The sequence below is a fragment of the Heterodontus francisci genome, chromosome 2, assembly GCF_036365525.1.
Source record: "Heterodontus francisci isolate sHetFra1 chromosome 2, sHetFra1.hap1, whole genome shotgun sequence".
NCBI lineage: Eukaryota > Metazoa > Chordata > Chondrichthyes > Heterodontiformes > Heterodontidae > Heterodontus > Heterodontus francisci.
In genome coordinates this window covers 196,334,069-196,361,185 of record NC_090372.1, presented here as the reverse complement: position 1 = coordinate 196,361,185, position 27,117 = coordinate 196,334,069, and the positions used below count along the sequence as shown (strand labels likewise).

Sequence of the window (27,117 nt, the reverse complement as noted above, 5' to 3'; positions counted from 1 at the left end):
CAGGCCATAAAAGAACCGATGTCCTTGCAATTACCAGTGTCGGCTAGTCTTTACAATCTCACACTCTCTGCCTTTACTTTTAACTATTTCATTGTCTGCCACTTAAAATCAAAGCTTAGCAAAGCTACTATTCCTAACTTGGCTATATTTCCCATTAAGCATAGGGCCATGCCTTTCTGCTCACTTCCACACCGGAACCCAAACAGAGCATCGGTGAGTAGGCTATTGCTGTTTAAATGGCACTTGATAGCAATGTCGATGACACCTTCCATCACTTTGCTGATGATCATGAGTAGACTGATGGGGTGGTAATTGGCCGGATTGGATTTGTCCTGCTTTTTGTGGAAAGGATGTGTTTGGGCAATTTTCCATATTGTCGGGTAGATGCCAATTTTGTAGCTGTACTGGAACCTCCTCCTGCGGTTAGTTGTTTCATATTCCACCACCAATTATGACTGGATGTGACAGGACTGCAGAGCTTTGATCTGATTTGTTGGTTGTGGGATTGCTTAGCTCTGTCTCTTGCATGCTGTTTCTGCCATTTGGAAGGAAAGTAGTCCTGTGTTGTAGCTTCAATGAGTTGACACTCATATTTAGGTATGCCTGGTGCTGCTCCTGACATGCTCTCCTGCACTTTTCATTGAACCAGGGTGGATCCCCTGGTTTTATGGTAATGGTACAGTGAGGGATATGCCGGGCAATGAGGTTACAAATTGTGTTTGAATACAATTCTGCTGCTGATGGTGGTCCACTGTACCTCATGGATGCCCAGTTTTGAGCTGCCAGATCTGTTCTGAATCGATCCGATTTAGCACGGTAGTAATGCCACACAACACGATGGAGGGTATCCTCAGTAATGAAGAGGGGACTTCGTTTTCACAAGGATTATGCGGTGGTCACTCCTACTAATATGTTCATGGACAGATGCATCTACAACAGGTAGACTGGTGAGGTCAAGGTTTTCCCTCTTGCTGGTTCTCCCACTGCCTGCTGCCCCAGTCTGGCAGATATGACCTTCCGGACTCGGCCAGCTCAGTCAGTAGTGGTGCCACTGAGTCACTCTTGGTGATGGACATTTAAGTCGCCTATTGAGAGTGCATTCTGTGCCCTTGCCACCTTCAGTGCTTCTTACATGTGGTATTCAACATGGAGGAGTACTGATCCATCAGCTGATGGAGGGTGGGAGGTGGTAATCAGCGAGAGGTTTCCTTGTTCATGTTTGACCTCATGCCATGAGACGTCATGGGGTCCGGAGTCAATGTTGATAACTCCCTCTCGACTGTAGATCACTGAGTCGCCACCTCTGGTGGGTCTGTCCTGTGTTACGATCGAGGCGGGAGCTGTGCACTATTTTTTCTGGTTCCACTTCGCCATAGGTCACAACATATATTTAAACGTTTACCAGTTACCGATACGGTCAATCATAGGCTCTATTCTTCATCCCAGAATAAAATACACCAACCAGGCTTCTTCAATAAACAACAAAATTGTCAGTTTATCATAAAACAAGAATTAATCAGTAACCAAGCAAAGCATTAACACACAGACTGAAGTATGAAAGTTCCCTTTTACCTTAACGCCACACACACACGTTCACTGAAAAAATAGAGATTTTCACTTTAGACCTGTTACAAAAAAAGGTGAAAAATACTTGGGCCAAATACTTGCAAAATCTTGAAGAAAAAGATATGGAAAGATGTCCCTTTTTTGGTTTGGTGTCCCAAATCCACATAGACAGCTGTCACTGGGATCTTTCTAGAACAGTTCTTTTCAGGCGACTTTGAAGATCAGTTGGCAGGCTTTCCAGAAGAAATGCAGCTACAGGGGTTTCTGGTAGGCTTTTCAGGAGAAAAGCAGCATTAGTTTTTCCTATTTCTTACACTTGATTCCCAGGAAGTTCTCAAAGAAATGGAAGAGGGTGCTGATGGTGACTGCTCGCTTGGCTGGTTTACTCCAACTGCCTTCAAAACAGTTCACACCCCAACACACTGACCAAAGTGAAACCAAAAACATTATCTCAAGAGAAAAGCCTCCTGACCCGCATAATTCTTGACCTGGCATTTCTCTGGAAACATCTCCCCTTTGTCCAAGGTTCCTGTTTATTTATCTTAATTGGTAACAAATAGTCTCCAGTAGAGGTTGTTTTTAACATTCCTTGATTCTTCCAATAAGTGTTTTTAGTCATGTGTCCTTTCAACAAAGCAAAGTCACGCTCCTATGAAATCTTCAGCCTTCTCCACAAATCCATCTCCACAATTTAAATACAAGTCCTCAAAAACAAACACTTAACAAAAAAATATAGAAGCACCATAACACCAGCCTGTGGGACAAGCCATACCCAGGAATGGTTATGGTGGTGTCTGGGGCATTAGATGCATGTTTCCGTCAGTATACTATGTCATGCTGTGGGACAGCATTTCCAATTTTGGCACAAGCTCCCAGATGTTAGTACGGAGGACTTTGCCGGGTCAACAGGGCTGGGTTTGCCCTATCATTTACGGCGCCCAGGTCAATGCCTCGTGTTCAGGCCACTTTTATTCTTTTTCAACTGGTGTGTAGTGGTTTTTGCACAACTGAATGGCTTAATAGGCCATTTCAGAGAGCAGTTAAGAGTCAACCATATTACTGTGGGTCTGGAATCACACGTAGGTCAGACCAGTTAAGGAGGGCAAATTTCCTTACCTAAAGGACATGGGTGGATTGTTACGACAATCGACAGTCGTTTCATGGTCACCATTACTGACGAGCTTCAAATTCCAGATTTTCATTAATTAATTGAATTTTATTAATTAATTGAATTTAAGGAAGTCTTAACAATGCACTTAGAAATGCATAGTATGATTAGAACAAGTCAACATGGTTTTATTAAAGGGAATTCTTGTTTGACCAATTTATTAGAGTTTTTTGAGGATGTAACTAGTAGGGTTGCTAAAGGGGAAATCAGTAGATGTGGTATACTTGGCTTTCCAAAAGGCATTCAATAAGGTGCTACATAAAAATGTTAACATGCAAGATAAGGGCTCATGAAATTGGGAGCAATATATTAGCATGGATAGAGGAATGGTTAATCAACGGGAAGCAAAGAGTGGGCATAAATGGGACATTTTCAAGTTGGCAGCAGTAAATAGTGGAGTGCTGCAAGGATCAGTGCTGGGGTCTTTGCTATTTACAAACTATATCAATGACTTAGATGAAGACAAGACAGTAATGTATCAAAATTTGATGATACAAAGGAGGTGGAAAGGTAAGCGGTGGGGAAGGCACAGAAAGGCTGCCAAGAGATATAGACAGGTTAAGTGAGTGAGCAGCAAGATGGCAGGTGGAATATAATGTAGGGAAGTGTGAAGTTATTCACTTTGGTCCTAGGAATAGAAAAGCAGAATATTTTTTGAAAGATGTGAAACTTCCAAGTGTTGATGTTTTAAGAGACTTGGGTGTGCTCGTACAAGGAACACAGCAAGTTAACATGCAGATACAGCAAGCAATTAGGAAGGCAAATGGCATTCTGGCCTTTTTGCAAGGGGATTGCAGCACAAGAATAGAGGTCTTGCTACAATTGTACAGGGTTTTGGTGAGAACACATCTGGAGGACTGTGTGCAGTTTTGGTCTCCACATTCAAGAAAGGATATACTTGCATTGGAGGTGGTACAGTGAAGGTTCACTAAATTGGTCCCTGGGACGAGGGGGTTGTCCTATGATGAGAGGCTGAGTAAACTGGGCCTATATTCTTTGGAGTTTAGAAGAATGAGAGATCGTCTCATTGAAACATACAAGAACTGAAGGGAGATGAATAGGGTAGACGCTGAGAGATGGTTTCTGCTGGTAAGGGAATCCAAAACACGGGGGCGTAGGATAAGAGGCCTAGTATTTATGATTGAGATAAGGAGAAATTACTTCACTCAAAGGGTACATTTGGAATTTTCTACCCAAGGGTTGTGGATACTCCATCGTTCCTTACATTTAAGGCTGGGATAGACAGATTTTTGATCTCTCAGAGAATCAAGGGATATGGCGAGTGGGCAGGAAAGTGGAAACTGAAGACTAAGATCAGCCATGATCATATTAAATGGCAGAGCTGGCTCGATGGGCCATATGGTCTACTCCTACTCCCATTTCTTAATAAATTCCAGCAGCTGCTGTGGTGGGATTTGGAACCATGTCCCCAGAGCATTAGCCTGAGTCTCTCGATTACTAGTCCAGTGCCATTACCACTACACCACCATCTCCCCTAGCACCCGCGTACCTATACTGGACAATTGGCCTTTGGATATGATAGCTCTGTCCTGTGTGGGTTATATCCAGCCCTTTATCTACCTTAATCTGTTCTTCAACACCTTCATCACAAAACACATGAGCACTTGAGGAACAAGGTGTCTCATTTGCTTCTTTTAGTTGCTCAGAGTCTGAAATTTCATACTCAATTCCAATTAATCGTAAGGAATGAATCTCAACAGTCTGATTGCCATGTTTGATAAGTCCTGTTTTACCATCACAACCTATTACCTTACCAGGGCTTTTCCATTCCCTATGACCCTCCCTTTTATAATACACCAAATCTCCTGAATTAAATTCTGTCGCAGATGGTGTTACACAATGCAGAATCACAGAATTGTTACAGTGCAGAAGGAGGCCATTCGGCCCATCATGTCCGCACTGCCTCTCCGAATGAGCAATTCACCTAGTGCCACTGCCCCACCTTATCCCCTTAATCCTTTTCAGATAACAGTCGAATTCACTCTCAGGCAGCGCATTCCCGACCTTAACCACTCACTGCGTGAAAAAGCTTTACTTCATGTAACTTTTGCTTCTCTTACCAAATACTTCAAATCTGTGCCCTCTTGTTCTCGATCCTTTCATGAGTAGGAACAGTTTCTCCCCATCTACTTTGTCCAGACCCCTCATGATTGTGAATACCTCTGTCAAATCTCTTCTCAGCCTTCTTTTCTCCAAGGAAAACTGTCCTAACGTCTCCAATCTATCTCCATACCTGAACCATCCTCATGAATCTTTTCTGCACTCTCCAATGCCTTCACATCCTCCCTATAGTGTGGTGCCCAGAAGAGGAAGCAACACTCCAGCGGAGGCTGAACTAGTGTCTTTTACTAGTTCAACATAACTTCTTAGCTCTTGTACTCTAAGCTCCTATTAATAAAGCCCAGGCTGCTTTATTAAGCACACTCTCAACTTGCCCTGCCACCTTCAATGACTTCGGCACATATAAACCCAGGTCCCTCCGCTCCTGCACCCCCTTTAGAATTGTGCCCTATCCTTTATATTGTGTCTTCATGTTCTTCCTACCAAAATGAATCACTTCACATTTCTCCACATTGAACTTCATCAGCCACCTGTCTGCCTATCCCACCAATTTGTCGATGTCCTTGTTAAGTTCTGCACTATCCTCCTCACAGTTCATAATGCTTCCAAGTTTTGTATCATCCGCAAACTTTGAAACAGTGCCCTGTAGACCAAGGTTGAGGTCATTAATTTTTTTCAGCAAAAGGGCTGAAAAAATACTGAGCCTTGGGGAACTCCACTACAAACATTCCTCCAGCCCGAAAAACATCCATTAACCACTACTGTTTCCTGTCACTCAGCCAATTCCATATCCAAGTTGCGACTGACCCTTTTATTCCATGAGCTATAACTTTACTTACAAGTCTGTTGTGTGGCACTGTATCAGGGATGCTTCAGAGCTCCCCTAATTTTCTCTGAAACACAACCTTGATGAAAACCCATCTCCTTGCATGTAAAACATTCAAAGGTGCAGAAAAAAACTGAACTAATTGTAGTACCTTCCAGAGCAGGAGGACTATCACAGAGCAAGAAGGCAAGTTGGGATTTCACCAATAGACCAACAGATATGGACCCTACCCTCCAACCATCTGGAGTGAATTCTTTACATGAACTACCCATGCCAGGGCAATTGTCAGCTTGCAGTCTGGTTGATCAGCTAAAATTTTATGTAGTACTTCATTGATCACTGTATGATTCCTTTCACAGAGTCCATTTCTGAAAGGACTATCAGATGCAGCATTCATGACCATGAGGTGCATGTTTTCACACGTCTCCGAAATCATTGGAAAATTCGCCTCCCTTATTCATCAGAAACTTGGCTGGTGCCCAAGTCCTGTCCCTATCCATTTCTCCATGATTTTCTTTATAATAATGCTAAATATTAATATAGGAAGACTAAATCTGGTCGCAAGGTCTACAAAATGTAGAAAGTATATCTGTCTTTGTCCCAAACCTTTAGATCCTTGTTCAAGTCACGAGTCAATGGAAGGCTTAGAATAGCCCCAATTGCAGCATGCCCCAATACTTTTTACGGATTTCACACTTCTTATTAATCTCTTCTGTTAGCCTTGTATACTGTTAGTCAACCATACCTGCATCTTTTAGCAGGATTTTTAACCTTTTACAATTAGAGTGAACATATTGTCTATGTAACTTGAAGGCAATTTGCTTTTTTCCCCTCAGATCATCATCTGATACCATTAATATTTGTCTAACACTCTGAAGAGAAATATCAGCTTTTGTTCAGGGTGATACCAGAATGTCCTGACTGGGAAAACTGCAGATCCGCTGACTTTCCAAAAATAATTGCCTTATAATGCTCCATGTCAAGTTTCATTTGTGCCTTGTTCAAAAAAGTTTTACTCAACAGAATCGGTACATGTAAAGTGGTTTACTCTAGCTATTTTACATGGAATTGCGACTTAATCGAGTGACCTCCATGTGTTGTCATCACCAAACCTAAAGCAAATAGTACTTTTATATTCCTTAGTCTTGTGTTGATCCTGACTACATAGTGAATTAAGGTAAAATTTTAACCAATCTGTTCCACATATTGACGGAGTGTAAGCACTATCTAGCTCTACACAGTTAAATGAGTCTGCAACGAACACATTCATCACAGGACTAAAACTCCTCGTGAACAATATAATTTGGTTGGATTTATCATTTTCTTTCTCATCTTCCTCAGAATTCCCTGCGTCATGTGTCATTTCGAGAACCCTGGGCAGTTCATCACATAACGATACTTCAAGTCAGAGCTGAAGCACCTATTAACTGCTCCTTGGGCATTCCTGGGATTCATTTGTCTTATCATTGCTATTCCAAATCTGCCTTCTGTTGTAATAGCCAGATCTGCTGATGGTGCTAACATCCTCACTCTGCCTGTCTTTATCCCTTCCACTGTATTAACGTCTGTATCCAGTATCTGGACCATTTCAAAATCTGACAACTATTTGAATCCTCCATTCGTGTCACTGTAGAATGTCCCATTTGTTCCACAAAGGCTGAAGGAAATGACTGTTTCCCCAGGAATATTTTCAAGGCAGCAGACATCTGATCCAACCTCCTCCGAGCACCGAACACCAGTTAGAAACAGGAGCCCGTCCACTTTAGCACAATCAAGCAATTTAAATGATAGTACTGATCAAGGGATCCCAAATTGAATTTCATTAATCTTTTATACGCTGTTAAAGTCAGTGATATATTCCTCCATGGAATGACCATCTGTTTGCTGAAAACTATCAAAATCTGACATTTAACAAATCATCTTTCTCGTAAAATTCATCCAATAACTCTAACAGAAGGTGCTTCATCACTATCCAACTGACGGGCATCCAGATCACAAACTGCTCTACCAAAGCAAAATATTGCGGCTGCTGGAAATCTGAAATAGAAACAGAAAATGCTGGAAATACTCAGCAGATCTGGCATCATCTGTGGAGAGAAAAACAGAATTAACATTTCAGGTCTGTGACCTTTCATCAGAACCATGAACAGTCACGGACCTGAAACGTTAACTCTGTTTCTCTCTCTCCACAGGTGCCACAAAATACTTTTCTCCTGGTAGGACGTGCCAATGCCAAGGTCATACCTTGCTTCCTCTTTGATTAGAATTAGAACATTACAGCGCAGTACAGGCCCTTCGGCCCTCGATGTTGCGCCGACCTGTGAAACCATCTGACCTACACTATTCCATTTTCATCCATATGTCTATCCAATGACCACTTAAATGCCCTTAAACTTGGCGAGTCTACTACTGTTGCAGGCAGGGCGTTCCACGCCCCTACTACTCTCTGAGTAAAGAAACTACCTCTGACATCTGTCCTATATCTATCACCCCTCAACTTAAAGCTATGTCCCCTCGTGTTTGCCATCACCATCCGAGGAAAAAGACTCTCACTATCCACCCTATCTAACCCTCTGATTATCTTGTATGTCTCTATTAAGTCACCTCTCCTCCTCCTTCTCTCCAACGAAAACAACCTCAAGTCCCTCAGCCTTTCCTCGTAAGACCTTCCCTCCATACCAGGCAACATCCTAGTAAATCTCCTCTGCACCCTTTCTATAGCTTCCACATCCTTCCTATAATGCGGTGACCAGAACTGCACGCAATACTCCAGGTGCGGCCTCACCAGAGTTTTGTACAGCTGCAGCATGACCTCGTGGCTCCGAAACTCGACCCCCCTACTAATAAAAGCTAACACACCATATGCCTTCTTAACAGCCCTATTAACCTGGGTAGCAACCTTCAGGGATTTATGCACCTGGATACCAAGATCTCTCTGTTCATCTACACTACCAAGAATCTTCCCATTAGCCCAGTACTCTGCATTCCTGTTACTCCTTCCAAAGTGAATCACCTCGCACTTTTCCGCATTAAACTCCATTTGCCATCTCTCAGCCCAGCTCTGCAGCCTATGTCCCTCTGTACCCTACAACATCCTTCGGCACTATCCACAACTCCACCGACCTTCGTGTCATCCGCAAATTTACTAACCCACCCTTCTACACCCTCTTCCAGGTCATTTATAAAAATGACAAACAGCAGTGGCCCCAAAACAGATCCTTGCGGTACACCACTAGTAACTAAGAAGAGCAAGGAGAGGACACGAGAAGTCATTGGTGGATCGGATCAAGGAAAACCCTAAGGCTTTCTATAGGTATATCAGGAATAAAAGAATGACTAGAGTTAGATTAGGGCCAATCAAGGATAGTAGTGGGAAGTTGTGTGTGGAATCAGAGGAGATAGGGGAAGTGTTAAATGAATATTTTTCGTCAGTATTTACAGTAGAGAAAGAAAATGTTGTTGAGAATACTGAGATTCAGGCTACGAGGCTAGATGGGATTGAGGTTCACAAAGAGGAGGTGTTAGCAATTTTGGAAAGTGTGAAAATAGACAAGTCCCCTGGGCCAGATGGGATTTATCCTAGGATTCTCTGGGAAGCTAGGGAGGAGATTGCAGAGCCTTTGTCCTTGATCTTTATGTCGTCATTGTCGACAGGAATAGTGCCAGAAGACTGGAGGATTGCAAATGTTGTCCCCTTGTTCAAGAAGGGGAGTAGAGACAGCCCTGGTAATTATAGACCTGTGAGCCTTACTTCGGTTGTGGGTAAAATGTTGGAAAAGGTTATAAGAGACAGGATTTATAATCATCTTGAAAAGAATAAGTACATTAGAGATAGTCAGCACGGTTTTGTGACGGGTAGGTCGTGCCTCACAAACCTTATTGAGTTTTTCGAGAAGGTGACCAAACAGGTGGATGAGGGTAAAGCAGTGGATGTGGTGTATATGGATTTCAGTAAGGCGTTTGATAAGGTTCCCCACGGTAGGCTATTGCAGAAAATACGGAAGTATGGGGTTGAAGGTGATTTAGAGCTTTGGATCAGAAATTGGCTAGCTGAAAGAAGGTGGTGGTTGATGGCAAATGTTCATCCTGGAGTTTAGTTACTAGTGGTGTACCGCAAGGATCTGTTTTGGGGCCACTGCTGTTTGTCATTTTTATAAATGACCTGGAAGAGGGTGTAGAAGGGTGCCTGCAGCAGTAGTAGATTCGCCAACTTTAAGGGCATTTAAGTGGACATTGGATAGACACATGGATGAAAATGGAACAGTGTAGGTCAGATGGTTTCACAGGTCGGCGCAACATCGAGGGCCGAAGGGCCTGTACTGCTCTGTAATGTTCTAAAAAAAATCTAATTCTAAACTCCAGGATGAACATTTGCCATCAACCACCACCCTCTGTCTTCTGTGAGCTAGCCAATTTCTGATCCAAAGCTCTAAATCACCTTCAACTCCATACTTGCGTATTTTCTGCAATAGCCTGCCGTGGGGAACCTTATCAAACGCCTTACTGAAATCCATATAAACCACATCCACTGCTTTACCCTCATCCACCTGTTTGGTCATCTTCTCGAAAAACTCAATAAGGTTTGTGAGGCATGACCTACCCGTCACAAAACCGTGCTGACTATCTCTAATGAACTTATTCTTTTCAAGATGATTATAAATCCTGTCTCTTCTAACCTTTTCCAACATTTTACCCACAACCGAAGTAAGGCTCACAGGTCTATAATTACCAGGGCTGTCTCTACTCCCCTTCTTGAACAAGTGGACAACATTTGCTATCCTCCAGTCTTCCGGCACTATTCCTGTCGACAATGACGACATAAAGATCAAGGACAAAGGCTCTGCAATCTCCTCCCTAGCTTCCCAGAGAATCCTAGGATAAATCCCATCTGGCCCAGGGGACTTATCTATTTTCACACTTTCCAAAATTGATAACACCTCCTCCTTGTGAACCTCAATTCCATCTAGCCTGAATCTCAGTATTCTCCTCGACAACATTTTCTTTCTCTACTGTAAATACTGACGCAAAATATTCATTTAACACTTCCCCTACCTCCTGATTCCACACACAACTTCCCACTACTATCCTTGATTGGCCCTAATCTAACTCTAGTCATTCTTTTATTCCTGATATACCTATAGAAAGCCTTAGGGTTTTCCCTGATCCTATCCGCCAATGACTTCTCGTGTCCTCTCCTTGCTCTTCTTAGCTCTCCCTTTAGATCCTTCCTGGCTAGCTTGTCACTCTCAAGCGCCCTAACTGAGCCTTCACGTCTCATCCTAACATAAGCCGCCGCCTTCCTCTTGACAAGCGCTTCAACTTCTTTAGTAAACCACGGCTCCCTCGCACGACAACTTCCTCCCTGCCTGACAGGTACATACTTATCAAGGACACGCAGTAGCTGCTCCTTGAATAAGCTCCACATTTCGATTGTTCCCATCCCCTGCAGTTTCCTTCCCCATCCTAAATCTTGCCTAATCGCATCATAATTTCCTTTCCCCCAGCTATAATTTTTGCCCTGCGGTATATACCTGTCCCTGCCCATCGCTAAGGTAAACCTAACCGAATTGTGATCACTATCACCAAAGTGCTCACCTACATCTAAATCTAACACCTGGCCGGGTTCATTACCCAGTACCAAATCCAATGTGGCATCGCCCCTGGTTGACCTGTCTACATATTGTGTCAGAAAACCCTCCTGCACACTGGACAAAAACTGACCCATCTAAAGTACTCGAACTATTGTATTTCCAGTCGATATTTGGAAAGTTAAAGTCCCCCATAACAACTACCCTGTTACTCTCCCCCCTGTCGAGAATCATCTTCGTTATCCTTTCCTCTACATCTCTGGAACTATTTGGAGGTCTATAAAAGACTCCCAACAGGGTGACCTCACCTCTCCTGTTTCTAACCTCGGCCCATACTACCTCAGTAGACGAGTCCTCAAACGTCCTTTCTGTCGCTGTAATACTCTCCTTGATTAACAATGCCACACCCCCCCCCTCTTTTACCATCTTCTCTGTTCTTACTGAAACATCTAAATCCCGGAACCTGCAACATCCATTCCTGCCCCTGCACTACCCATGTCTCCGAAATGGCCACAACATCGAGATCCCAGGTACCAACCCATGCTGCAAGCTCACCCACCTTATTCCGGATGCTCCTGGCGTTGAAGTAGACACACTTTAAACCAGGTTCTTGCTTGCCAGTGCCCTCTTGCGTCCTTGTAACCTTATCCCTGACCTCACTACTCTCAACATCCTGTACACTGGAACTACATTTTAGGTTCCCATTCCCCTGCTGAATTAGTTTAAACACCCCCGAAGAGCACAAGCAAATCTCCCCCCCAGGATATTGGTACCCCTCTGGTTCAGGTGAAGACCATCCTGTTTGTAGAGGTCCCACCTACCCCAGAAAGAGCCCCAATTATCCAGGAAACCAAAACCCTCCCTCCTGCACCATCCCTGCAGCCACGTGTTCAACTCCTCTCTCTCCCTATTCCTTGCTTCGCTATCACGTGGCACGGGCAACAACCCAGAGATAACAACTCTGGTTGTTGTCGCTCTAAGCTTCCACCCTAGCTCCCTGAATTTCTGTCTTAAATCCCCATCTCTCTTCCTACCTATGTCGTTGGTGCCTATGTGGACCACGACTTGGGGCTGCTCCCCCTCCCCCTTAAGGATCCCAAAAACACGATCCGAGACATCACGAACCCTGGCACCTGGGAGGCAACATACCAACCGTGAGTCTCTCTCGTTCCCACAGAACCTCCTATCTGTTCCCCTAACTATGGAGTCCCCAATGACTAATGCTCTGCTCCTCTTCCCCCTTCCCTTCTGAGCAACAGGGACAGACTCTGTGCCAGATACCTGTACCCCATTGCTTACCCCTGGTAAGTCGTCCCCCGCAACAGTATCCAGAATGGTATACCTGTTGTTGAGGGAAACGGCCACAGGGGATCCCTGCACTGCCTGCTGGTTCCCTCTCCTTCCCCTGACGGTAACCCATCTACCTACTTCTTTTACCCGAGGTGTGACTACCTCCCTATAACTCCTCTCAATAACCCCCTCCGCCTCCCGAATGATCCGAAGTTCATCCAGCTCCAGCTCCAGTTCCCTAACGCGGTTCTCGAGGAGCTGGAGTTGGGTGCACTTCCCGCAGATGCAGTCAGCAGGGACACTCTTGGCGACCCTTACCTCCCACATTCTGCAGGAGGAACATACAACTGCCTTAACTTCCATTCCCTCTATTCTAAATTCCCAACAAATCTACTGAAAAACCAAAAGAAATGTCAAAACTTGTTAGGTTAGCAATCCAACGGACAGAACTTCTTAAATAAAAAGCTTACCTTATCAACACAACAGAGTCCTTTTTTTTGGTTAGAGGAAGAGGGTGGGTGGGAGACACTACATGTGTAGTGTCTCGGGTACAGCCACCACCCAAATATATAGTTTTTACTTACCCAGCAGTCCCCTGGTCCTCCGAAAACAAAAGGGAATTAACTTTTAAACTTCCACTGAAACTGACTTTGGTATGGACATAACTAGTATCCACATTTTCATTTCATTCTTCCACTAGTCATATGACTCAGACTCCAAGAACATCGGAGGTTAACAATAGCCCAACAATTTACACTTGCTTTCTGCCATTTTGCACAATGGCTACCAGGGTTTTCGTTTTCTACCTTTTTTGTCTTAGCTTCCAACCTTCATCTTTAGGCAACTATTCTGTACTACCATGTTCTACTCTAGAAAGCCAGTTGGTGACATATAGAACTGGAGCCAATCTTGATACTGTTATGGACAGGTGGGAAATGGTGTGGGTAGCTTCCACGTTTCACCTTCATCAGACAGCAGAAAATAGTGTTTTAGTCGCCAAGTGTTTTAGGATCAAACAAACAGACAAACAACATGTTTTCTCTCAGGTTTAGAGAGATAGATAAATATTTACTAAAACAATACCTGAAAAAGTTCACAACCTCACCCATTGATACATACAAGAAAAGATACAGAGTAGAGAGGGCAGCATGCAATTGGAGTTCGACTGTTGTAAAGACAGTTCACTGAAACCTTCTGGGTTTTCCAGGAGGAATTTTTAACAGCGTTGCAGGCCTGAATGTTCCTGGTCTTGGAATTGTTGCAGGTCAGAGGCTAGGCATCCTCCAGAGAGTAACTAACCTCCTGACTCCCCAAAGCCTGCCCACCAACTACAAGGCACAAGTCGGAAGTGTGATGGAATACTCTTCATTTGCCTGAATGGGTGCAGCTCCAACAACACTCAAGAATCGCGACACCATCCAGGACAAAGCAGCCTGCTTGATTGGCACCCCATCCACAAACATTCACTCCCTCAAACACCGACGCACAGTGACAGCAGTGTGCACCATGAACAAGATGCATTGCAGCGACTCACCAAGGCTCGTTCAACAGCACCTTCCAAACCCTTCTATCACCTAGAAGGACAAGGACAGCAGATGCATGGAAACACCACTACCTGCAAGTTCCCCTCCAAGTCACACACCATCCTGACGTGGAACTATAAATCGCCATTCCTTCACTGTCGCTGGGTCAAAATCCTGGAACTCCCTTCCTAACAGCACTGTGGGTGTACCTATCCCACATGGACTGCAGCGGTTCAAGGCGGCGGCTCACCGCCACCTTCAAGGGTAATTAGGGATGGGAAATAAATGCTGGCCTAGCCAGCAACACCCACATCCCATGAATGAATTTTTTAAAAACTCCTTTGGTTAAAATACAGTCCAAAACTAGTGGTTCAATTTCTCGGATAGGAAGTTTTCCAAGGTCAATCTCTCTGCCTCATTAGAATGAAGATGGTGCTGGCAGCTTTTATTGCTTCGCTGGATCCATCTCACAGCTTCTCTGGCTGAAAATGGTTTTCTGTCTCCCTCTCCCAGAGCAGTCACTGCTTTTAAAGGTAAAAAGTTATGAGGTTTTGGTTTTAGTCAGGTGACTCAGAACGCTCTCCCCTGGGGTGTTGATACAATGTCCCATGATGTGGGGACCATTGTTACATAATGGCATCTAGATGTGGTCCATTTTGATCAATAGGTGTTATTTCACAGCTATTATTTTGGCCTTGGCTTCTGAGTCAGTCTGTCTGCAAAAGCCTTTGCTAGCCCAAATTCTGAAGATACATGTCGTTAGCAGGGAATGGGCTGTTTTATAACTTAATGTGCCTCCTCAAGGCAATTCCAAATGTTAATAATGGTCCTATCTTGAACAGACAAAAATGTTGACTGGCAGTACAGGAAGGAATCACCTGGCCTCTCCCTTCATGTTGCCGGATACCAAAGTGTCCATTTCTTGTATCTTAGTTCAACAGTTGATTTTTATTTCATAATTTCTCCAGTTCATTTCATATTTCATCACTGCTCCCTCAGTGAGTGTGACAATACACTTACATTTATTTACAGAGATACACATTGCAAGCGTGCATCTCCTAACTATAGGTGCTCAGATGAATCCCCAGTTAATGCCACCCATCTGTGCTGCATGATTCTATGATTCTACATATAAGTCATAGCCCTAATTGTGAATCAAAGGGAATGGGAAAGAAACTAAAGTGAAAAGAAAGAAACAGTGCCTCGGTTGTTGTTATGACTTTGTTTTGTTTTACTCCCTCACCCTAATGAAGAAATAAATCAAGGCTAATAGAATCTTGGCCTTCTTGTCAAGGGAGCTGGAATACAAAAAATAAGGAAATGATGCTTCAGTTCTATAAAGCCACCAGGAGGACTGAATTCAATTCTGGGCACCAAACCTCAGCAACGATATCTTAGCCATGAAAGACCTAAAATACAGTTACACCAAAATACTATCAGGACTAAAGGGTTAAATGATGAAAGGGTGTTAGATCACCTAGCTCTTGTTGTGTATTAACTTTCTAGAGTTTAATTTGGGAATTGATTTTTTTCCCCAAGACAAATGAAAAAACCGGGTTTGAGAAGCTGGAAAACAAACAAAGGGTGGTTACAAATCAAAGGGTGGCCCATGTTTATTTAGTAAGGTCATAATGGGAAGTGCCTAAACAATGGGAACCTCTCTGAACTTCTTGAAGAGGTTAGCATATCTGCAGCTGGCTCAATCAGAGGTTTAAATTATTCATATGATTTCCCAGAACAAAGAGAAGATTTGGAGTTGGAAATAATTAGTTTAGTTTACTATCTGGGACATCCCGTATGTACCACATTGCTATGGAGATAATGCAAGGGGTGCTTGTTGGTGTTTTGATCTGTGCACGCTGACAGACAAGCAGTTGGCTTTTGGAAAGACATTGGCTTCAGACATGTAGTTGGTTGCAGAGAAAGCAGCTGGCTTTTGGAAAGCTGTTGGCTTTGAAAACAGCTGGGCTCAGCAGTAAAGAGAGGAACCAGGGTGTTTCTGTTTTGAGGCAGGCCCATGCTCAAGCTGGGAAGTCCAAATTCGGCAGGTACTGGAAGATTTGCCTAGCTGAGACTGGAGGGAGAATCCGTGATGATCTTACACCTCAGAAAATAGCTGAGAAAGTAAGTGAATTCCCAAGACATGTGGTACACTTTGAATTGGTTTCAGGAGAAGTGAACAAACCGCCAAGATTTGGTAACATATAGGGGAACTCTTGGGGTGGAAGTAACAGTCAAACAGGAGTGTTCTATTGATATTTAGAGTTTAAAATATACGTCTTCATGTTCTGTTAAGATTATAAGTCAACTGGTGTCAGCCTTGGCTTAGTGGTAACACTCTTGCCTCTGAGCGAGTTGACTGTGGGTTCAAGCCCCACTCCAGAGACTTCAGCACATAAAGTCGGCTGGCACTTCAGTGCAGTAATGAGCAAGTACTACACTAGCACGTGCCTTGTCTTTCAGATGTTAAATTGTGGCCCATCTGCCCTCTCATAATAAAAGATTACTCAGTTCTGAATGAAAGAAGAAATCGAAACAAGAGCAGGGGAGCTCTCACTGCTCTGGTCAGTATTAATCCCTCATCCAACACCTAAAAACATATGGTCTGGTCATTTGTTTCATTGCTATTTGGGAGAAATTGCCATGCATAAATTGGCTGCCCCATTTCCTATATTACAACCATAATTATACTTTGGCTATAAATCGCTTTGGGACATCTGGAGGCCGTGAAAGGCACTACATAAATGCAACTTCTTTCTATACCTGGTATTAAGAGAGGGAATTACACTGTGGGCGGCACAGTGGCGCAGTGGTTAGCACCGCAGCCTCACAGCTCCAGGGACCCGGGTTCAATTCTGGGTACTGCCTGTGCGGAGTTTGCAAGTTCTCCCTGTGTCTGCGTGGGTTTCCTCCGGGTGCTCCGGTTTCCTCCCACATGCCAAAGACTTGCAGGTTGATAGGTTAATTGGCCATTATAAATTGCCCCTAGTATAGGTAGGTGGTAGGGAAATATATAGGGACAGGTGGGGATGTGATAGGAATATGGGATTAGTGTAGGATTAGTATAAATGGGTGGTTGATGGTCGGCACAGACTCGGTGGGCCGAAGGGCCCGTTTCAGTGCTGTATCTCTAAACAGAGTGTGGGTCCTGGCAGATGATGATACAGTCATCAAAGGTGATGCAAAGGGAAGTGTGAATGCACAAGGCGGCGAGTTCAGGATGGAGGGATATTACGACTGGAGGTAGTGACAGAAAATAAAATGCCGGGTTTGCAGAGGTACATTTATATGATTTATCCATTGTAAGAATAGCAAAGTTTTCATATACATGCAGGTGCACACTTGTCATCACTGGCACATAACACTTTCATCCCCTTTCACAGATCTGGCTGAAGCCTGATCTCATCCTGAACTAACTAATCCTACTCTCGCTCTTACTGTTCTAGCAGCTGCTCTGTAATCTGCTGCAAGATGATTTCAAGATTTATTGGGGCTAAGTGAGCTGCATTTCATTAGTTATATTGTCCCTGCCAACGTAACTTGATATATAAATTTGTTCAACAGAAGTGAGATAAAGGACGGAGCTATCTGCAGAATCACAGAGCATTACTGAATGCAGTTGTGGCCGATTTATGTACACTTGAGCCCCATCCTCACAGCTAAGGTAAGAGCATGGCAGCAAACAGGAGCTCTGGACAAAACAGATAAATATTTTGTTCGAATACATACGAAATTCTGTTCACTATGGCATCTTCATCCTCATGATCATCTGTAAAACAGAAGGAAAACCTCACCAACAAATTTATATCACACTACAGAACTAACAAAAATCAAAACAGTGCAGATGCTGGAAATTTAAAACAAATACACAAAGTTCTGTAAACACTCAGGCTGGAAACACAGGCAGCATCTGTAGAGAGAGGAAGGTACGGTTAATGTTTAGTTTAGAGATACAGCACTGAAACAGGCCCTTCGGCCCACCGAGTCTGTGCCGACCATCAACCACCCATTTATACTAATCCTACACTAATCCCATATTCCTACCACATCCCCACCTGTCCCTATATTTCCCTACCACCTACCTATACTAGGGGCAATTTATAATGGCCAATTAACCTATCAACCTGCACGTCTTTGGCATGTGGGAGGAAACCGGAGCACCCGGAGAAAACCCACACAGACACGGAGAACTTGCAAACTCCACACAGGCAGCACCCAGAATTGAACCCGGGTCCCAGGAGCTGTGAGGCTGCGGTGCTAACCACTGCGCCACTGTTAAACATTAAAACATAATGTTTTATGTCGCGAGTCTTCGATCAGAACCAGAAGAGTTGTCTGTTGATAACAAATACACCTTTTCGTTGGAAATGATTTCACTTGATTATTCTATTAGAAGCTTTGTTGAAGCAATTCAATTTACTTTAGAGTAATTAGAGAGAAGACTTTCATTTAGTAATTCTGGACTGGACTGAAATCCAAAACATGGAAATAAGGACAAAGTTGGAACTCAGTACTATCATAAAACATTTCTTATATATGCAAAATGGCAGGCGAATACAGTATAATATAAATTCACCATAGCAGCGCTCTTAATGTTGTGTACTAAGTCCTCATAATCACAATCTAACTGAAGTTAACAGTAAAGTTACAATTTCAGAAGCACCACAACAAATTAAATAGGTCTAGCAATTCAAGGAGTTGTGAGAACTTGCTGAATTAGCGGAGGTTGAGGGGGGACCTGATTGAGGTGTACAAAATCATGAGAGGTATAGATAGGGTGGACAGCAAGAGGCTTTTTCCCAGAGTGGGGGTTTCAACTACTAGAGGACACGAGTTCAAACTGAAAGGGGAAATGTTTAGGGGGGATATGCGTGGAAAGTTCTTTACGCAGAGGGTGGTGGGCACCTGGAACGCGTTGCCAGCGGAGGTGGTAGACGCGGGCACGATGGAGTCTTTTAAGATGTATCTAGACAGATACATGAATGGGCAGGAAGAAAAGAGATACAGAACCTTAGAAAATAGGCGACATGTTTAGAGAGAGGATCTGGATCGGCGCAGGCTTGGAGGGCCGAAGGGCCTGTTCCTGTGCTGTAATTATCTTTGTTCTCTTTGTTCTTTGTTCTTTGTTAGCATGGACTCCATCCTCCTTCCTGGCCACTTATTTGCACTGAAACAGACTGTGTGAAACTCTGGCATCTTATTTCACCCTACGCTGTGCTTCAAACTTACTGAGACTTCTTAACCTTCATAGCACTGCCTGCTCCCATGTCAGCTACTCAGCCTTCAAACCATTATACATGCTTTAATCACTTCTACTGTCCTCTTCACTCGTCTTCCAGCTTCGATAAACTCAACTAGTCTAAAACATAGCCATCTGCATCTTCACTGACCTACACTGCATTTCTGTCAATCAGCACTTCAAATTTAAACGCCTCAAATTCATACCGCTCTATGTTATCATTCCACCATACTTCTACAACCTTACAACCTCTCTGGCTTTGACAATGGTCTTGTGTGCCTATCCACCCCCTGAGACCCCACCACCACCCACACTTCAGGCCTCCTCAAAACCCCTCCTTAAACCTCTGTGCCTCTCCATCTTGTGGTACTCTCATATCACACCAGCTAGAGGGGAGATGTGGCAGAGTGGTAACGGCATGGAACTAGTAATCCAGATGCCCAGGGTTCAAATCCCACCTCAGCACCTGGTGGAATTTAAATTCAATTATTGAATAAAAATCTGGATTGTCGTAAACACTCATCTGGTTCACCAATGTTCTTTAGGGAAAGAGGTCCACTGTTCTTACTTGGTCTGGCCGACATGCGACTCCAGACCCACAGCAATGTGGTTGACTCTTAACTGCCCTCTGAAATGGCCTAGCAAGCCACTCAGCTGTCAAGGGCAATTAGAGATGGGCAACAAATGCTGGCCTGGCCAGTGACGCACATATCCCATGAAAGAATTTTTAAAAAGGGCAAAACTACAATCGCTGCAAAGCTTGATTTTAACTTTTATTTGATGTTCTTTAATGACCAAATCATTTAACCAATATTCAGATGCAGGCGTGCTCAATTTACTCAGCTAGAGAATATGATCCTCCTGGAGGTTAACTGCTGCTGGCTTCTTCACAATCGGCTGGCCAGAATCCACAATAGGGTAAATCTTTTATGGATTTTGGTGGGAGGGGGGGGTGGGGGCAGGGCGAAAAACAGGCTTGATGCAGTCAATAGTCATTTCTTATACCATACTTTGTTATCCTACCAAAGCACACTGTACACATCAGCAATCAGAATTTCACTGTAGCCCAAGTACCTGTCTATAAAAAAATTACTAAAAGGAAATAATTCACCAATTCAAGAGGTGAACAGATCGCAACTAATTCCATAGCTGAAGTACTGTCAATTAAGTCCACACACAAGCCTCAAGTCTGCTTGTTGCAGTTCACAAGAACAAAATACTTCCCCAACCTATTTTAACAAAGTTTAAATTATTCAAGTGATTGATTTTCATCCCCAGCTGTTAGGAGTTTACACAGTTTTTGTCCAATCACATGACATGTGAGCTAGGTGGCGTTAAATACAAATATTTCTATTATGAAGCATTGCAATTTTAAACACATAGCGTCAACATTAGCATGAACAGTAACAATCGATTCTGGAAAAGTTAAATGCCAGTACAATGTTCCACAGCATTAACATCTGATTTAATCTACTTACCAGAATTGAGCTTTTAATATCTAGAAAGGTTTACAGTATGCAGATTTATTTGATATCATCTTTATTTAAGTGGAGCTGTGACCCATCATGCCATGCATTGATAAAAAGGACTCAACAACTTTTCTTGGTTCTTGATGTCTTTGAGCGCAATTGCATTCAGTAACTAAATTTCTGAAAGTGAGCAGCTCTACAGGAACACACACAGCCAGGAATTGAGTACTACAACCAATTCCATTTGTGAAAATTTCATCCCAAAAATACAAAAGTAAAGCCATTTTCCATTTTTACACAAAAGAAAATGAAATTGACAAACTAAACTGTTTTTGCAGTCACAGAAAACTAAATAAGGCATTCGTCTACAAAACAGGTTATTGCTCTCCAACTTCCTTGTAATGCAGTAAAATGTGGTAGCCAATTGATATATTCAACATAAAAAAATTTTACAATGCAGTGTTTGATATATGGAGCAAAGATCCGATATTAGCGCATGCAAAGTAGTTAGAAAAAAATTTTAACAGCGGAAGTCCTGTGGCAATGCTCAAGGTGAACAGACTGTCTTACACTGTAAAAGGATAGTACACCAGGGCCACTGTTACACAATGATTGAATAAGTCAAATTTCATTTTTATTAGAGAATAGCCTAATTAGTTATAACAAGGCTCAGATTCTAGCATTCTATGTGGGAAAAAAAATGATCAGTGAGTTTATGGTATCTGGTAACACTTCGAAGGGAACACTGTGCAAACATATGAAAATGATGTCCATCAAGCCTTTCCATACAGTTACGATGAAATAGATCATCATGATCCCCAATGCCCTTCACCACCTACAGCCATGTAATAATACCATGATCTGGAAGCAGTGGGAGACAGATGTCACAGTATAGCAGCACTGGGGGAAGAGTTGTAAGACATGAGAAGCCCCGAGTTGCGCTAAGAATGGGAAAAAGGTCCTAGGGTATGAGGAGGGGGAGTGGAGCACTAGTTATTCCTGGGTGTCGCTGTTATGGGACGATGTACTTGGGCTGTGATAACACTGAAAAAACAGTGGGAGTACTGTGGGGGGGGGGGGGGGGGGTGGTTGCGTGTTTTAACAGTAGTTTGAGGAATACTGCAGAGTGTACTGCATAAGGAAAAACTGTTCCCATTAACTGATGGAGCAAGAACTAGGGGACACAGATTGAGGGTTTTGGGCAAGAGATGCAGGGAGAACTTATTTTACACAGCGAGTGGTAATGACCTGGAGCAAGCTGCCCACGGGTGGTGGTGGAAGCAAAGACCATCAATGATTTCAAAAGGAAATTGGATGGGCACTTGAAGGAAATAAAATTGCAGCACTGTTGGGACCGAGCCGGGGAGTGGAACTTACTGGATTGCTCCGCAGAGAGCCAGCATGGACCTGACGGTCCAAATGGCCTCCTTCAATGCCATAATTAACTCTGGCTCTGATCTAAACCAAGCAGTGACCTGGAGAAACTTGTATTAAAGTAAATACTGCTGAACATGAAGGTTCTAGCAGTTGTGGGAAGAGGATCTGGAGGGTCTAGCAGCAGTTATGAGAATTCCTCTGCTTTGGTAGTTTTTTTCCACGGTAATGCATTTGGGGAGGGCAAACAAAGCGAGGGAACACACAATAAATGGGAGGATATTGAGAGGGGTAGAAGAAGTGAGAGACCTTGGAGTGCATGTCCACAGGTCCCTGAAGGTGGCAGGACAGGTAGATATAGTGAAGACGACATAGGAAATGCTTTCCTTTATTGGCCGAGGTACAGAATACAAAAGCAGGGATGTAATGCTGAAACTGTATAAAACGCTGGTTCGGCCACAGCTCGAGTATTGCGTACAGTTCTGGTCACCACATTACAGGAAGGACATAATTGCTCTGGAGAGAGTACAGGGGAGATTTACAAGAATGTTGCCAGGGCTTGAAAGTTGCAGCTATGAGGAAAGATAGGATCGACTAGGGTTGTCTTCCTTCGAACAGAGGAGGCTGAGGGTGTCTTAATTGAGGTGTACAAAATTATGAGGGGCCCGAGAGTAGACAGGAAGGACCTGTTTCCCCTGGCAGAGAGATCAATTACCAGGGGGCACAAAGTTTAAGTTATTGGTATAAGGATTAGAGGTGACATGAGGAAAACCTTTTTCACCTAGAGGGTGTGGGTGACTGGAATTCACTGCCAGGAACAGTGGTGGAGACAGAAACCCTCAACTCATTTAAAAAGGTACCTGGACATGTGGATAGTCTGGGAGCATGGGGCAGAGGGTCCCAACATGCAGCAGCACATCAGAGTCACAGGGCTAGTTATACTCAGAGTTGGGGGGGTAGTTTGCTAATCAAGAATGGTTACAGCATAGAAGGAGGCCATTCGACCAGTCACATCCATGCCGGTTCTCTGCAAGAGCAACTTTTCTTCTGCCTTTTCCCCATAACAACGCAAACCTTTTCCTCTTCAATTATCCAATACCTTTTCGAAAGCCACAGTTGAATCTGCCTACACTACTCTCTCAGACAGTGCGTTCCAGATCATAACTACTCATTGGGTAAAAAAGTGTTTCCTCATGGCACCTTTGGTTCTTTTGCCATTCACTTTAAATCAATGTCTCGTTCATGGCCCTTCCGATAATGGGAACAGTTCCCCCTATCTACTCTGTCCAGACCCATTACGATTTTTAACACCTCTATCAAATATCCTCTCCTCCAAGAACAGCCCCAGGTTCTCTAATCTATCCACACAGCTGAAGTCCCTATTCCTTGGAACTATTCTTGTAAACTTTTTCTGCACCCTCTACAATGTCATCACATCCTTGCTGAAGTGTGGTGCCCATAATTGGACACAATACTCCTGTTGAGGACACACTAGTATAAAGGTTCACCATAACTTTCCTGCTTTTGTACCCTATGCCTAATTTTTTTTTTTAAAGCCCAGGATCCTATAAGCCTTATTAAACACTTCCTCAACCTGCTCTGCCACTTTCAACAACTTGTGCACATATAACCCCATGTTCCTCTGTTCCTCTACCCCCATTAGAATTGTATCCATTATTTTATATTGCCTCTCCTCATTCTTCCTACCAAAATGTACCACTTCACACTTCTCTGCAAATTTATCTGCCATGTGACTGCCCATTCCACCAGCCTGTCTATGGGCCTTTGAAGTCTATCAGTATCCTCCTCACAGTTCAACATTCTTCCAAATGTTGTCATTTGCAAATTTTGAAATTGTGTCCTGCACACACAAGTCTAAATCAATATAGATCAAGAAAAGCTGTGGTCTCAATCCCAATCCTGGGAAAATTTCACTGTATACCTTCTTCTAGTCCAAAAAACAACCATTCACTCCTACTTTCTGCATCCTGTCACTCAGCCAACTCGTATCCATGCTGTCACTGTCCCTTTTATGTCATGGGCTTCAATTTTGCTGACAAGCCTGTTATGTGGCACTTTATCAAATGCCTTTTGGAAGTCCATGGACCCTCATCAACCCTCCGTTACCTCATCAAAAGATTCAAGCATGTTAATGAAACACAATTTGCCCTTCACAAATCCATGCTACCGTTCCTTAATTAATCCATATTTATCCAGGTGACAACTTTGTCCTAGATTCGCCCACCACCGAGGTTAAACTGAGTGGCCTGTAGTTGCTGTGCTTATCCTTACGTCCCTTTTTGAATTAAAGTGTAACACTTGCAATTCTCCAGTCCTCTGGCACCACACTTACAGCTAAGCAGGTGTGGGAGATAATAGTCAGTGCCTCCACAATTTCTACCCTTACGTCCCTCAGTATCCTCGGGTGCATCTCATCTGGTCCTGGTTACTTATCAACTTTAAGCACAACCAGCCTTTCTGATACTTCTATTAATTTTTAGCCCATCCAGAGTCTTAACTACCTACTCTTTCACTATAATTTTGGAAGCATCCTGTTCCTTGAAAAAGACAAATAAAAAATACTCATTTAGCATACCTCGACTGTACCCGAACCATCTCCTCATTAAAGGCATCCCACTGTTCCATTCAGTTTTGCCTGTTGACCTTGAATTCCGTTCTCACCCCATTGAAATTGCCCCTCCCCAAATAAATTATTTTTACTCCAGATTGTTCCTTGCTCTTTTCCACAGCTAACCTAAACTTTATGATACAATGATCACTGTCTCCGAAATGCTCCCCCCTGCTGACACTTGATTCACTTGAACTACCTCATTCCCTAGAACCAGATCCAGTAGTGCCTCCTTCCAATGCAGCAGAAACATATTGATCTAGAAAATCCTCCTGACCACACTTCAGAAACTTTTGCCTCTCTATGTGCTTTGCACTACTACTATCCAAGTCTAGATTAGATAATTAAAGACCCCCATTATTATCTACTCCCTAGTTTTTGCAACTCTCTGTAGTTCCCTTGGAAAATTGTTGCACCATATCTTTCCCACTAGATGATGGCCTATAGAATACACCCAGTAGTGTAATGGTACCTCTATTGTTTCTGAGCACCAACCAAACAGATTCTGTCTTTGACCCCTCTAGGGCATCCTCTCTCTCCAACACCTAAATATTCCACTTAATCAATACTGCCTCCTTTCTTTCCTTCCCTATCTTTCCTGAATACCTTGGATCCAGGAATATTTAGTAACCAGTCCTGCCCTTTTTTGAGCTAGGTCTCCATTATATCCACATCATCATATTCCCACTTGACTATCTGCACCTGCAGCTCACCAACCTTAACACATTCTGTGAGTTCACTTACATGTACAATAAACCTAATTAAGGCTTTATTCCTTCTTACTCTGACCCCAAGTGATAACTTATTATTTGTGCACCTTTTTTCTCTCTTAATGTCACTTCCCATCCCTCTGCCAAATTAATTTAAACCTTCCTCAACAGCGAATCACTCTCTGATGACATTGGTCCTGGCTCTATTCAGGTGCAGCCTGTACAGGTCCCGTCTCCCTCAGAACCAGTCCCAATGTCCCAAGAATGTAAAACCTCCCTCCTGCACCATCTCTTCAGCCACCCATTCATCTGCTCTATCCTCCTATTTCTATACTCACTAGCACATAGCACCAGGGGTAACCTGGAGATTACTACCTTGGAGGTCTAGCTTGCTAGTTTCTTTCCTAGCCCCTAAAATCTGCCTGCAGGACCTCATCCCTCTTCCTACCTATAGGTTTTCATAAGTTTTTTTAACATTGGGAGGGAAACTTCTAAAATTGCCTATCTTAGTAATTTCTGAAAAAATGAGGCAGGCTCAGGGGTATGAAGTATTGGAGGTAAGGCTAGCCCAGGCACAGGAAAATTTAGTCCAATATGCCTGCATCATATTCTCAGCTATCAGCTTGGGCCTAGTCTGAAGCCAATTTTAATAATAATGCACTATTGCCTTATTCACTTACTGTGGAGAAAAGTGCCGAGGGGAGGGTGAGGAGAGCTATTGATATATTTCCAACTTCTGCTTTTACTTCAGGTTTTCAGCGTTTGCATTATACACAGATGATGAAAGGTCAGAGACCTGAAACATTAACTCTGCTTCTCTCTCCACAGATGCTGCCTGACTTGGAGTATTTCCAGCATTTTGTTTTTATTTCAGATTTCCAGCATCTGCAGTTTAGTTTAGTTTAGAGATACAGCACTGAAACAGGCCCTTCGGCCCACCGAGTCTGTGCCGACCATCAACCACCCATTTATACTAATCCTACACTAATCCCAGATTCCTACTACATCCCCACCTGTCCCTCTATTTCCATACCTATACTAGGGGCAATTTTATAATGGCCAATTAACCTATCAACCTGCAAGTCTTTGGCATGTGGGAGGAAACCGGAGCACCCGGAGGAAACCCACGCAGACACAGGGAGAACTTGCAAACTCCACACAGGCAGTACCCAGAATTGAACCCGGGTCCCTGGAGCTGTGAGGCTGCGGTGCTAACCACTGCGCCACTGTGCCGCCCTGTATTTTGCTTTTATTTTACAGTTAAGAAAAGATTTGATAATCACGAAGGATTCTGTCGAGAGCAAGGAAAAACCGTTTCCAGTGGCAGATGGGTTACCGATCAGAGGACACAGATTTGAAGTAACTGGCAGAAGAATCAGAAGTAACATGAGGAAAACATTTTTTATTTGTAGCGAGCTGATATGATCTGGAAAACACTCCCTGAAAGGGTGGTGGAAGATGATTCAATAGGAACAAGAGTAGGGCATACTGTCCCTCAAGTGTGCTCCGCCATGGCTGAATTACATCAATTCCTACTTTCTCTATTCCCATATCCTTTAATTCCTTAGTGTCAAAGAATCTATAAATCTCAGTCTCCAATGCACTCAACAACTGAGCATCCACACTGTCCTCGGGGGTAGAGAATTCCAAGGT

At 43.4% G+C, this 27,117-nt stretch overlaps 1 protein-coding gene across 1 annotated transcript in view; it reads right to left on the bottom strand.

Annotated features, from left to right (window-relative positions):
* Positions 1–27,117, bottom strand: part of lmbr1 (limb development membrane protein 1) — a 283,776-nt gene that overhangs the window by 219,554 nt on the left and 37,105 nt on the right. Inside the window, exon 3 of the mRNA XM_068015009.1 lies at positions 17,773–17,812. Coding sequence (XP_067871110.1) covers positions 17,773–17,812 — 40 coding nt within the window. The remainder of the gene's footprint in view (positions 1–17,772; positions 17,813–27,117) is intronic.